This window comes from Camelus ferus, chromosome 21 (assembly GCF_009834535.1).
Source record: "Camelus ferus isolate YT-003-E chromosome 21, BCGSAC_Cfer_1.0, whole genome shotgun sequence".
Lineage (NCBI taxonomy): Eukaryota > Metazoa > Chordata > Mammalia > Artiodactyla > Camelidae > Camelus > Camelus ferus.
The window spans coordinates 10,659,345-10,672,492 of record NC_045716.1 but is presented as its reverse complement, the minus strand read 5'-3'; the positions used below and the strand labels follow the sequence as shown (position 1 = coordinate 10,672,492).

General features: G+C 39.1%; 1 protein-coding gene across 2 annotated transcripts in view; it reads right to left on the bottom strand.

Annotated features, from left to right (window-relative positions):
• Positions 1–11,193: 11,193 nt before the first annotated feature.
• Positions 11,194–13,148, bottom strand: part of VAMP4 (vesicle associated membrane protein 4) — a 28,065-nt gene continuing 26,110 nt past the window's right edge. The window contains exons 8-9 of one of the 2 annotated variants that reach the window (XR_004313879.1): positions 12,994–13,137; positions 11,194–12,750 (exon numbers count right to left, since the gene is read on the bottom strand). Coding sequence is in view for 1 of the 2 variants with exons in the window: in XM_032463742.1 (XP_032319633.1) it covers positions 13,109–13,137 (29 nt within the window). In the remaining variant the exon portion in view is untranslated. Of the gene's footprint in view, positions 13,138–13,148 lie in introns of both variants that reach the window. The other variant, XM_032463742.1, reaches the window with a different exon arrangement.

Sequence of the window (13,148 nt, the reverse complement as noted above, 5' to 3'; positions counted from 1 at the left end):
AGACTTAGGTCCCTTGATTCCAGCACCCGTGTAATTTCCACTGTACCACTCAGTCTCTCTAAATTCCTCTGTAGGAAAATATGGCAGGACGAGGACAACTCTCAAAAGTGTAGAGCAATATTCTAAACAGATCAATTTTAAACCAGTAGCTTTACATCAATATATATGAAACCTCTATCATTGCTGTTTAGTAAACATCATTATTATTTCATTTTACTTTCTTTTCTTCTTTTAATGGAGGTCCTGGGTTCAATCCCCAGGACCTCATACATGTTAAGCATGCTCTCTACACTGAGCTAGCTATACCCTCCCCTCTTGATTATTCCACTTTATAAATGTGGGTAACAACTAAGCTTTAAAGATACCGACTGAAGCAGTGTTTATAATGGCAAAACACTGCGGGAAACCCTTAATTTTCAACGAGGGGGGTTGGTTGAAAAAAGCATACACCATAAAATAGAACAGTCAGAAATAAAGTTTCAGAAGAATATTGATATTTATAATATTTTATTAAATGAAATAAGTAAATTTTAAAGCTATTTGTACAATGCGATCCTAAGTTTATAAATCTATATTTTATATGTAAAAGCTAGACATAAATATAGCAAAATATTCATAGCAATTATATTTAGGTGATGAGATTACGTGATATTTCAGTTTTTGTCTTTGTATTTTTTGCAGTATAATTTAATTTTTAAAAGTCAGGCTATTGAAGTATAGTTCTCATATTTAAAATTCACCCATTTTATGTGTGAGTTTTGACAAATACACACAATTATGTATATCCAACACTGTAATTAAAATGCAGAATATTTCTTTTGTCCTCCAAAAATTCCCCTTGCACCCTTCTTTGGTTAAGCCGTTTCTCCTTTTCATTGACGTTGGCAATGCTGACCTGACTGATGTCCCTAGAGTTTTGCCTTTTCAAGAATGTCAAAAAAGTGAAAATATGTTATATGCAGCCTTTTGTTTTTGGCTTCTATCAATTGGCAGGAATGCCTTTGAGATCATCCATGCTGTTGCATGTATCAGAAGTTCATTTCTTTTTATTACTGAGTAATATATCATAGTACAGAGGTACCAAGATATGTTTATGCTTTTACCTACCACTTGGTAGACACTTGGGTTGTTTTCTGTTTGGACTAATAACAACGTATTAATTTACTAGGACGACCATAACGAAAGAACCACAAACTGGGTGGCTTAAACAACAGAAATGTGTTGTCTAACAGTGAAAAAAGTGACAGGAGAAAAAAACAATTCACCAACACAAGGAAATGAAAGGAAGCTTGAGTTTGTTTTCTGAGAAGCCTCCTGAGAAATTGAAATTATCTTTCACCTTGCACAGATTTAAGGGTTGAATTGACACTCCCTGAGTGGTCCAGAAGCCCCCGCCAAGGTGAATCCCTGATAATACTCTTGGAGTATTTCTCTTTGGCATTCAGCTTTGCAGAAATGCTGTGAAATTGGAAAGCAACTTTTATGGGGTTCCTACAGGAAAAAAAAAATCCCTACTAAAAACAATTTACCGGTAAAAATGTATAAGACAAGGCAGAACCCATTAGGCCAACCACGGATGTCTGCCTAGGTCGTGTGTTGCACATGGCAGCGGCACGTGGACGAAGATGAGAACGGAGCCCCTGGAGCTGTGTGTTGTGGTGGCCCCGGAAACCATCTGCCATCAGCAAGAACCAGCAGGCACTGCAACCGGGGGAGGAGAGCTCAAGATCTTCGTATGATTGTATTAACAAGATACCTCTTAACTAAAAATGTCTTAACTAAAAGCAGGCATTGTAAAAATAATCAAAGACTTGAAAGAAAGACTTGAAACCCTAAGAAAATAACGAGATATTATTTTTTTTAAAAAGAACAAGCAGATATGAAAAATAAATATAATATAACTTCAAAAAATGACAAATATGGTCAAATATATGGGTTAAACAGCAAACAGACATAGATGAAGAGAGAGCTAAGGAGCTGGAAAGTAAATTGGAAAATATTCCAAGATGGCACCACAGGGGAGTAAAGAAATGGAAACTAGTATAGAAATTCAGGGGTTTGGGAAAAGCTGACATGTTCTTTCAAGATGCAGCTTCTTAGCAAATTTTTCTTGATGGAAAAGAGACTATTATAAGGCAATAATTTCTTCAGTCTTCTTCATTGGGGGAACTAAAAAAAAAAAAATTACATAGAGAAAGTCTTAAGAAGAGATCTGGACTCTAGGACTGTCAGGAGGCAACCCCAGGAAAGGGGATTTTACTGGAGAATTAGAATTCATAGGTGATTGAATGAAGACTATAGTTGCTGTGAAGGCAGATGTAATTAGGACAGACAGAAGCTATGTTTAGGCATTTGATATCCAAAATCTAAATGGAAGAAATTAAAAAAATAAATCTTCGTGGGAGGACAGAAGAAATAAGAGTTAAATGGTGATATTTAATGCTTGAGTTCAATGCGAGAAGCCAGCCGAACTTGCACCCTGGTGAATATATTTCCTTAAGTCTTACTCCAAATATTTATTTATATTAAGCAAAATAGTTACAGGAGACATAGGAAAGTTATGCTCATATTTGTACTTTTTGTTGTTAAATCACCCTGAGTATTTCAGCCACATCTGGAGCAAGTTTACAGCTGGGGACCACCGCCAAATACAAGGGTCCAATATTTACTTGGAAATAGCAACTACAATCGCAAGCAGAATGCCAAGAAGGAAGTCATCAATCTCTTTAGAGCTGACTTGTATCTTCAATTATTACAGTACAATAAGTATCTGATCACAGTTCCCTTTCAGAAATAAGACAAACTACTGATGAATGGGCAAAGGCAGCAGGCCCTGTGGATTAGATGGAGGATGAAGGCCTTTGGTCAGAAATGACCTGTTTACAAACACAGGACTGGGATGCTTTTGGAGGTCACCAAGCACCAATGGCCTTCAACCAGGCTTTCTTGTCATAAAATAAGGAAGGAGGAAATCATTCCAAATTTTAAAAGTAGATTTGGTAAAACTGTTAACAGCATGCTTCTGGGAAAGCTATTTTCTTCCCCCGCTAACTTCCCCCCTTAAGTAGGGCATACTGTTCAGAATTCAAAACTGGCTGGCCAAGTTTCTAGGATAAACAAGACTTTGTGGCTCTAGAATGAGCACTGTCTTGAAAGGTGATTTAGTTTGGAAACAGGGGTGAAGGGAGAGAAAGAGGAGTTCTTAAATGAAAGGAATATGGACTTCTAAAATAAATAATGAAGTTCGAAATGCCTGGAATATGTTCCGAGCACCAGTGTTTCTCCAGGCAATTTTGGCTACTTATTATAAAATCCAAGCCAGTTTGGCTAAGCCCAGAGCTGACTGCAGACCTGAAGAAATCTCCAATGTGAAAGCCATCAAGAAGTGGGACTCGGGCTATGTGTATAGAGACAAGTTTTAGAAGCCAGCATAAACTTTTGGGGAAAGCAGGATAATATAAACTTTGGGGAGAAACATAAGCTCTTTAGGAAAGACAGGGAAGAAACTGACACTACTTAAAAAACAGAATAAGAAAAATATTCCATTGAATAAGTTAGAAGAATATGAAATTAAGTACCAGAAAAAGAAAACAAAGAAAAATGATTGGCTTTTTGGGTAGTTTTTGTTGTCATTGTTGGCTGATATTTGCTTGACATGGAAGGTTTTAAAAACTTTTCTTTTAAATCTGCCTTTAAAAATGATGAAAAAGCCCCTTGATTCAAGAAAAGATGAGAAATAAGCATTCACTTTAAAGGATAGTAAACAGGTTCAGTTTAGTGCTTGTCAGCAAGACTGAAGGTTAAAAGGGAAAAGTTGCAAAACAATGATATTTTTCCAGTTTTTCTATAAACGTCGTCATTGTTCATTGAGCTAGTAACTTTTTTATTGACAAAATTATGTTTTTTTTATAATGCTAAAAGATCTATTCTTTTCCTCTTCCGTTTATGGAAATATAAAGAACTCTGACTCAGTTTGAATGCTTTGAAACCTAGTTCTGATGATTACAGCAAGATGTAAAAATTAATGATGTTTTTAAAAATTGAATAATTTGATATAAAAGAGGCAATGGTAACATGTTTTTCTTAATGGTGCATTGTTTCCAAACCCTATAAAAGATTAGTTTACCTTAGAGTTTATCGATCTCAGCATTCTTGGCATTTTGAGCCAGGTCATTCTTTGAAATGCGGGCAGCCGCATGTATTCTAGAACACTTAGCAGCATCTGTGACTAGATACCAATAGCGTCCCACACCCCAAGCTCTGACAACCAAATACGTCTCCAGATATTGACAAATGTCCGGGAGTTGCAGGGAGCGGGGATGTAAAATCACCCCCAGTTGTGAAGCGCTGGTTTATTTTAATAGTGTTAAAAGAAACCACTTAAGACTCACCTTCTAATTACGGTAGAAATAAAACTTATGTGTTTAATTGGTATCCTCAACACTAGAGTGTTTGTGACAAAGTCACGAGTGTTGAGATGACGCACGTAAAGCACCTAGACTGCGCCTGGCATGGCTTGAATGTGTAAAAATATGAGTGATGATGATGATGGCCCTGAAGATGACAGAAAATGAGAAGGAGGGGAGGAGGTGGGAGGAGAAGGGGCCAGAAAAGGGAGAAAGAGGATGCTGAAGACAGAGCACATGCTCGGAAATGTGTGTCTCTCACGTGGCACTGGGTCAGAGCCTGCGCCCTGCAAGGAGGTGGTGGAGAATGGAGCAGTCAGGTGGGGATAAAAGGACTGGATGCATTTTCATCAAAATATTGGTGTTTCTTGTTACAATGATCTCTAAGGCTTAATTCCTTTACACACAAGGCATTTTCTCATCCCGATTAATCCTGACTTGGCTTTCTGGGGGAAAAGCAAACAAATAGATAAATGCCTATCAGACAAGTTGGATTTATTTCCAGGACAGATTGAGAGAGAGTATAAGTTATCACTCACTGATTCAGTAAAGCTTTAAACTTCCTCATATTGTATTCAGATCTATTGACATCCACACCCATTTTGCATATAGATTTTAAAAAAACATCTATTGGCTGTAAGGCAGTCAATATATGCTAATTGCATGCAATTTGATTAACTTCACAGCAGTGAAGAATCTTCTGACGCAAACACTGTCCTGTGCATTTAAAGAGGGGATATGAGACTCAGAAAATGTAGGCAAGTTAAGTGAGTTAAGCTAATTAAGTGAGTAGGTGAGTCTGAGATGACTCAAGTTACCCTCACATGTGAGCACAGGTCTTTCTTGTCACCAGCCCGCAGAGCTTTCTGCCACCCACAGCTGCTTGTCATGAAAACTCAGCACAAACCAGACAGCAGGCAAACCACCCGACTCCTGAGAGATGGCGGAAGCCTCTCTCTGCTCTCTCCTCTTTCTTTTCCTCTCTCCCTCCCTGGCGGTCCTTTAGGCCCCTCAGTAACATCCTCCTGCTCCCTTTCCTGCTCAAGGAAGCCGGAGTTCATTCGAGAGTTGGCATGGAGTTCCCCTGGAGATCACCGCTGCACGGAGGTACGACCCATTCTGATAGATGGGACACCACCTTGATTTTGCATCGATCACAGGGAGCAAGAGGGACCTCAGGGTGGCAATAGGACCTTGCCCTCTGGCCAGGCTATCAGCCCGTCGGTAAATGTGAGTATAAAACTGAACTGATTTGAAATTGTTGACATATTTCCTTCTCTTTGGTAAATACCTGCTGCCCTGAGCCCTTCAGGGTCCTGACCTGGTCCTGGGCCTCCCAGATATTTGAAAATATTTTGAATATTGCCTTGCTCGGGCTAGTGCTTTTAATGCTTTTAGCTACTGACTGAATTCTATTAAAAAAATTGTTTTCACTGCCCTTGTAGGTCACACCAGGGTGGGTGGGATAGTAAGAAAACAAATTTGCCAATCAGATGGGAGAGATGGCTAGTAACTAGTGGGAACTGATTTCAGAGGAGAGGGGTGGAATGTAAAAGTAAATTCCCTGCGCCTTGATACGGATGATGGTCATCACGGCTCCTCATCCTCGCTCCAGGAAAAGGTGAGAGGGGACGCGGGAAAGAGGAGAGTGCCCGGCAGAGTAGTGTTCCATCAATATTTGTAACTGAACAAAGAACAGAATACAGGACTGCCTGACAAGTACAAGGAACACCTCACGATACTTGTTTCTGATGGGGGTTAAACAAGGTAATTAACTAATGCAACAAATGTGAAGCACTCGTTCTATGCCAGGTTTGGGCTAAGATACAAAGTGGAATCCAACCAAAGATGATTAATCAACTTAGAAGGGAAACATCAGATTGAGAAATGAGAAGCTGCATGCAGCAAGAAACTGATGGGCCAGAGAAAGGTCTGATATTTTAAAAGTTATGAAAGATAATGAGCAGAGAATAAAAGCAGCAACAGGACTCAGACATTTAAAATAAAAATTCACATGATACTGGCATTAGACCAAGTAGAACAAACTGGCTGTATGAGACAATTTTCCCACCAAACTCGACCTTACTAAACTTACACTCCTGAGTGGAATATGGGCCCCATCTTTTAAGACAGGCGCTGAGAACATCTGACTGATCAGAGAGAGGGGCTGATGGGCAGGTCAGCGCGACAGGCATGTGACATTCACACCGCGCGCTCTCCGAAGGGCACTGCACTTGGTTCAAAGCTGTCACTGTCTTGAAATTCTTGGCAACTTTATCTTTTGAACTTGGGCTTTGTAAGTGAAGTCCAATGGGACAGTGGAGCGTGCGTGTGGACAGAGGAGATATGTGCGTGCTCACATCCCCATGCCTTGCCGACCCTCTGCATTCAGGGACGCCACCTGGCCCCCCCCAGGATCCTGTGCTCCTGTTCCATGTCAACACCTCTACAACAGCAGGGGTGCCGACAGCTACAAGGGGCCACAGTTTCCATTAGGACCAGAGCTTGCTTCCAACGCAGAAAGAAGCTCATGGCATTCAAAGAGACAAGAACGACCTAGGAACCCTAATGTATCTTTTCTTTCTTGGGTAACTGCCTGGTATGAGCCAAGCTCTTAGGCTGAAAATGATGATAAAGAAGGGGAGAGAAAAATAGGGCAACTCAGAGTTCTTTTTCCTCTCAGTCTTTCCTTACTCATCACCAGAGAGTGTTGGTAGAATGTGCACATATCCAGAAGTGAAACAAAACCTTTTGTGCAAGCATTTTCATTGTTCTGATAAAAATGAAATATTTGCAATTATGAGATATAAAATACAATTTTGGTAATTCTACATACAAGCTAAAAGGTCTTATAATTTGCATTAAAACTGGCACTGCATAAATGGTAAGATTCTTTCCGGCAGTTAAAATTGAATTTTTTCTTTACCTAGAATGGTGAGGAACCCTATCGTGCTTTTAAAAACTTAATTTTTTAATTGTGGTAAAATACACAACATAAAATTTACTGTCTTAACCTTTTTAAACTGTACAGTTCAGTGGTATTTACGTTCACATTGATGTGCAACTATCCCCACTGCCCATCTTCAGAACACTTTTTGTCTTGCAACACTGAAATTCTGTACCTATTAAATAACTCCACATTGTTCCCCTCCTTCTCGCACCTGGAACCACCATTCTTTTCGTCTGTATGAATTTTACTACTAGGTAATTCATATACCCAGAATCATATGGTATCTGGTCTCTTGTGAATGGCTTATTTCACTTAACATAATGTCCCCAAGGTTCAGCCACATTGTAGCATTTCCTTCCTTGTTAAGGCTGAATAATATACTGTTGTATACATACCATGTCTTCTTTATCCATTCATCTGTTGACCGACACTTGGGTTGCTTCCACCTCTTGGCTATTGTGAATTATGTTGCTATGAACACGAGTGTACAAATACCAGTTCAAGTCCCTGCTTTCAATTCTGCTATAAACCCAGAAGTGGAATCACTTGATTATATGTTAACTCTGTTTGAGGACCTGCCGTAGTATTTTCCATAGCGACTGCACCAACTTATATTCCCACCAACAGTGCATGAGGTTTCCAATTTCTCCACATGGCCGCCTATATTTGTTGTTATCTCTTTTTTGATAGTAACCATCCTGATAGGTGTAGGCTGGTATCTCACTGGGGTTTTGATTTGTATTTCCCTAATGGTTGTTGATTTTGATTGTGTTAGGCTTTATAACTAATCAAGTATCTTTAAAGGAGGAAGATTTATTAATACTTTCAAGTCACTTTCTCCCTGCATTCTGAACACATCGCCCCACATTTTCATTTTGCTTTGGGTTCTAGAAATTACATAGCCAGCTTTGCTGATGGAAAAGAAGGAATAATTGAGAAAACTGGCTGGGTAGTGACTTCACAATCTGAGCGTACAAAATCTCTTTGCAAGGAGATAGTGATCACCTGTTGCTCACCTCGCTTGGTGACTGAAATAGAGAAAATAGACTTGATGAACGTTCTAGAGATTTATGTGAAAGGAAAATCGCCTACCCCAAGGAGATGCAGCCTGATGCAAAGGGTCCAGTCACTGGTTTCACTATGGATTTCAGCTTCGGTATCACCTGTGCAAGTGCTGGGCTTATTGTTAAATGTCTCTCTGAGCCCTGAGTGGCCAGGCAGGGCGGTGGAGGCAGATCCTGAGATGGGTCAGTGTTGACTTGTGGGACACTTGCCCTGTTTGAGGCTCCTGCCTAGCTTCCAAGCAACCTGCACGTGTAAGAGAGAAGTGTCCACCTTTCCCTCTTTAAAGTAGACACCATCGAGGTAAAGCATGAGTGGCCCACCAACTGTTTTCTCTGTAAGAGAAACTGAGACTCAGTGATTTTACACCAAAATCCCTCGCAGAGTCTGTCAATAGGTTGGGCATTGGGTATGGCTTTTCGTGATAGAACACCTTTATTTCTCTTATTTTTCCTCACTGTACTTTATTGGAAAACTGAGATGGATTAAACTAAGGTGATTAGCCAGATGTTACTTCAAATAAGCTAAGTTTTAAAGTTAAGGCAACAGTTAACACATATTGACTAAGCCAAAGTGCTTAACTGTTTTCTATGAAATAGTTTATTTTAGTGTTGAGTATGGAGTGGCTACAGATACGTATCTGATGTGAACACCGAGTAAAAGTGGCAACACCAGTAAAAGTGGCTGTGAAGACCTGAGAAGCTAGAGGACAGGGCACGTGTCATTTACACTGCTCATCTCCCACCATACGTCTTAGGTCATCCAAGGCACTTATCGAGATGGTTAAATAAAGGAGTGTGGAATTTAAAACGAGACATACCCCAGGCATAAAATCAAGTGCTTGAGCTTTCTTATAGTTTGATTTCTGGCATTTTACTGACTAAAATCTCTCATTTATGCAATTTACTTTGTAGCCTTAAAATGTTTAATAGATGAACTGATTTCAAGAACCTCATGAAATACTGTAAAATCAGCATTTTTCTAGACCCAGTTATTATAAAAGAGCACTACTATCTCCTGGTAAAGGCAAAAAGACCCACTACCACGTCCATCACGTCATCTCCGCAGGACTGTGGACGCCAACGCGCACTTACGTATGAGCACGCTGGTGTCTGTGTGATTTCCTAGGCACGTTCGTCTACGCAACTGGCAGGTACACAGCATTGTGCTGGCTGCCGTGGGGACACAAATAACATGTGTTCTGTGCTGTCACATGCTTACATTCATCCGCCTTCATTGGGGCATCATGCTTTCCCTTCAATTCCTACTGACTTGTTCCAAGCAGCTTCTTAAATAAAACAGGAGCCAGAACAAAACAGTTGTGTCCCCCTCTCCCTTATTCTACTTGCTTTCCAGAAAGAGTCAGAGTAAGACCAACATCAAACTCGGACAGGAGGCCCGAGCCCTACGTCAGTCTAAGGAGCGGTTCCATTTGTCCACAGCACTGAAAAAAGCAGTGGGTGGACTGAGAAGTAGGGCGCCTCTCAGCTCCTTCTGACTCAGTGTCTGTCCACTGTTTCGTGGCCACTTCCTACGCGAACACAAGCCCTACACTGCAGTCTAACACAGATGTGGAAATGCTTCTGGATCGACTCGTGCTCTTACTCCCCACTCACAGAAAAATAAAATGGATTCCAATCACATTTCCACATGAAAACACAAAATTAGACTAAAAAAAACTGAAGTTACCCTTGACTTAGGAATATTGACTCAATATAGTTAAAGACATCTTCTAATGGCATTTTCAACATGAAAACACAAATTTGTGCATATTGTCTAATCACAGTACATACAGTTGGTGTGGACAACAGCGCTGACAGGCCACCAGGCAAGTTGAAGAGTGAATGGAAAATGAGAAATTTCTATTTTTTCCTTCTCAGTTTGTGTACATGTATAACCATTTTCAGGATACCCACATGCTGCACAATTGAAAGATGCCAATTTTTGCTATAAAGAATGCTGAAGTTAGAATTTTCTAAGGCAGAGGGTGACTGCACAGCTAACAAGCAACCTCCCAGAGAGCTAACACCAGGTATCTCTGTGTGTGATGTGTACTCATTACCCTTCCTCCACTTTAGATGATGTTCCATTTTCAATACTGAACTTTTCTTGAATAAGAAATCCCCAAGTTTATAAAATCTGAGGGCCATTTCCAGTGAACTTTATCAGGATAGAGAAGCCAAAAGACCACAGGCATTACTGGGTTGTAATCGGCTGGAGGAACAAATTAATCAGTATTATAATCACGAAGTTGTGGCAGGGTAGTAGGTTTCAGTTATTGGACATAAATCGCAAGAGTATGTTCCAGGCATTATAAAAACAGTGACCTGATCTCACTGGGTAACAGCTCAGTATTTAAAAAGCTACTTGAATTTTTCTGTTGATCTTCATTGTTGTTAAATAATGAGAGTTTTGGTGGTGGGAAAACTTCATTTTTCAAGTGCAAGATGATCTCAGCTGAAGGAGAAAATGAATGATTAAGGGAGGGAGGGAAGGTAGTCCTGGCATCAACTTGAACATATTTTTCTCCATTTTTGAAGGCTTATGTCTCCAAGGTTACCATAATAAAGTCATAAACATGACAGCCAGTTTAAGGGTCTCAGGATTAATGAACCTCAAGAAAGAAGAACTGATAAACTGTGAACCAAGCTACCACTAGCACAAAGCTCTAATAGTGACACGTTCACCACCAGTATTCTCAGCAGCAATATATTTAAATACAAAGAGAACTACATATATGATATTGTCATATAAATATTTCCTTTATTTTTTCACAGTTAAAATTTTTTAAAACGTTATCTTTTTTTTTTTAATATTTCTTTAAAAGCAGCATACTTCATTAAAGAAACATTGGAAATGTGGATTCTTTTTGAGAAATAATCATCCTCACTGATAGACGATATGCAGAAGTGAGATTTCTACACCAACAACTGGAAGATTAACTACTGGTGAGTCTAGTTCCAATCCCAAGTAAAAGACACATGTACATGTCTTAGGGCTGATTTTGTCTTCTTGGTAGAACATTTCTATTCCTCAACTATACATTAGCTACTGAAATTCTAAAAATGTTCATTTCCCTGGGTATCCTCTTCTATCAAAGGACTTGGTATTTATTATGTTATTTACATTAATTAACATTTACAAAGGGTGGAGAGAGCAGAGAGAACACCCTGTAGTACGTAAGACCTTGATCTCTTTTTAAATGTTCTTAGTGGACTATAATATTTTGCAATTATATTTAGATCTTCACAGCTTGCAGGTATCTTGAGTACCTCTTAATCTGCTTTCTCCCTTCAAATTTCTTTCCATTCTAAACAGAACATTTTTGCATCTTAGTACTAATCCTGTTGAACTAAAAAACAAACAAAAAATTCTATGCTTCATACATTTTGAAATAAAATGACCAAAGAAATAAACCCTAAAGGAATCATCCATTTTTCCTATTTAAATACTGGTATTTTCTATTCACCCTACTTCAAATTTCCAGTTCTATATACATTGTGAAGATGTCCATGTACCCAAGTTTCTGCAGAACCTCCAGTTTTATTATAAAACTTCCTCCTCACACACATTAGACTATGTGTTTTCACTTGTTTAAACAATCCAAGCAGTTTGGCACATTTTAAAGTTAACTGCACTTGTCACTGTTTTAAAACAGACTGAGATGAATGGTGACCTCTGCACCCAGGCTCCTGACTTTAGAGTCATTACTGTTGGCTAACTTGACACTTGAGTGTGAAACATCCATCTCCCAGGAGATAACCAGGCAAGGCAAAAATAGCAACCTCTAAGGAGAGGATTTTGCTACTTTTAGCATTTCTGGTAAAAAGGCTACTTAAAATTAAATAGGAAAGCTATTAATAAAAAGTAAGTAAGGAAACAAGCTACCTATGGATTTCACAGTAGGACCGACCCCTCCTTACTGGAGGCTAACTGAAAACAGACTGGGCTATAATTTGTAGCTTCATGTTGGCCATTTTCAAATACTCCAATGATGCTCTCCAATCATTTTACTATCTCCAGTTTTATGGCGCCATGCTATGCTTTTTGCACTGCTTAAATTTCCCATTTTCATAACCCAAATGCCAAAAAATTACCACACATTCCCTTATACAGTCAGAAATAGGTTTACTGGAATGTTTTTAGTTATAGAAGAAGGCAGCAACATTTACAACATTGAGCTTTTGTTACACCCATAAATGTGTGGAAATTGCTTGCAAAGCAATTGTAATAGCAGAATCTTGCAAATGTTGACAGGATGGTTCTGTATGTCTTTCAGCATAATGACGTGGTACTCTACAGAGGCTTCCTGACCACCAGCCTGACTCCCACCTGGATGCAATAAATGCAAGTCCTTATGCCATTAAAATAACAGTATGGAATATCGTTATCAGTGTTTAACTATATACACAGATAATGAACTGGCAAGTATCTAGTTTCAAATTAGACCCTTGAAATATGGCAGAATCGAGGCTGATTATCTTTGCCTTAAACATAATTATTAAAAGCACATCTTGTTAGAAGGGAAGAAGATAACTGGACATTCTCAATGCTCCAATTTGAAGTGATACTTGCCTCTTAATTTCTTGAAAAAGAAGCTCTGAAAGTTATATACATGGGTTTCATTTAAATTATGCAGCAATCTTTTATTATTGTCCCAGATTTTGTTTACTGAAGATCTGTCACCAAATCAAGTACGGTATTTCACAACTAAAAGAACTGCAAAAGAA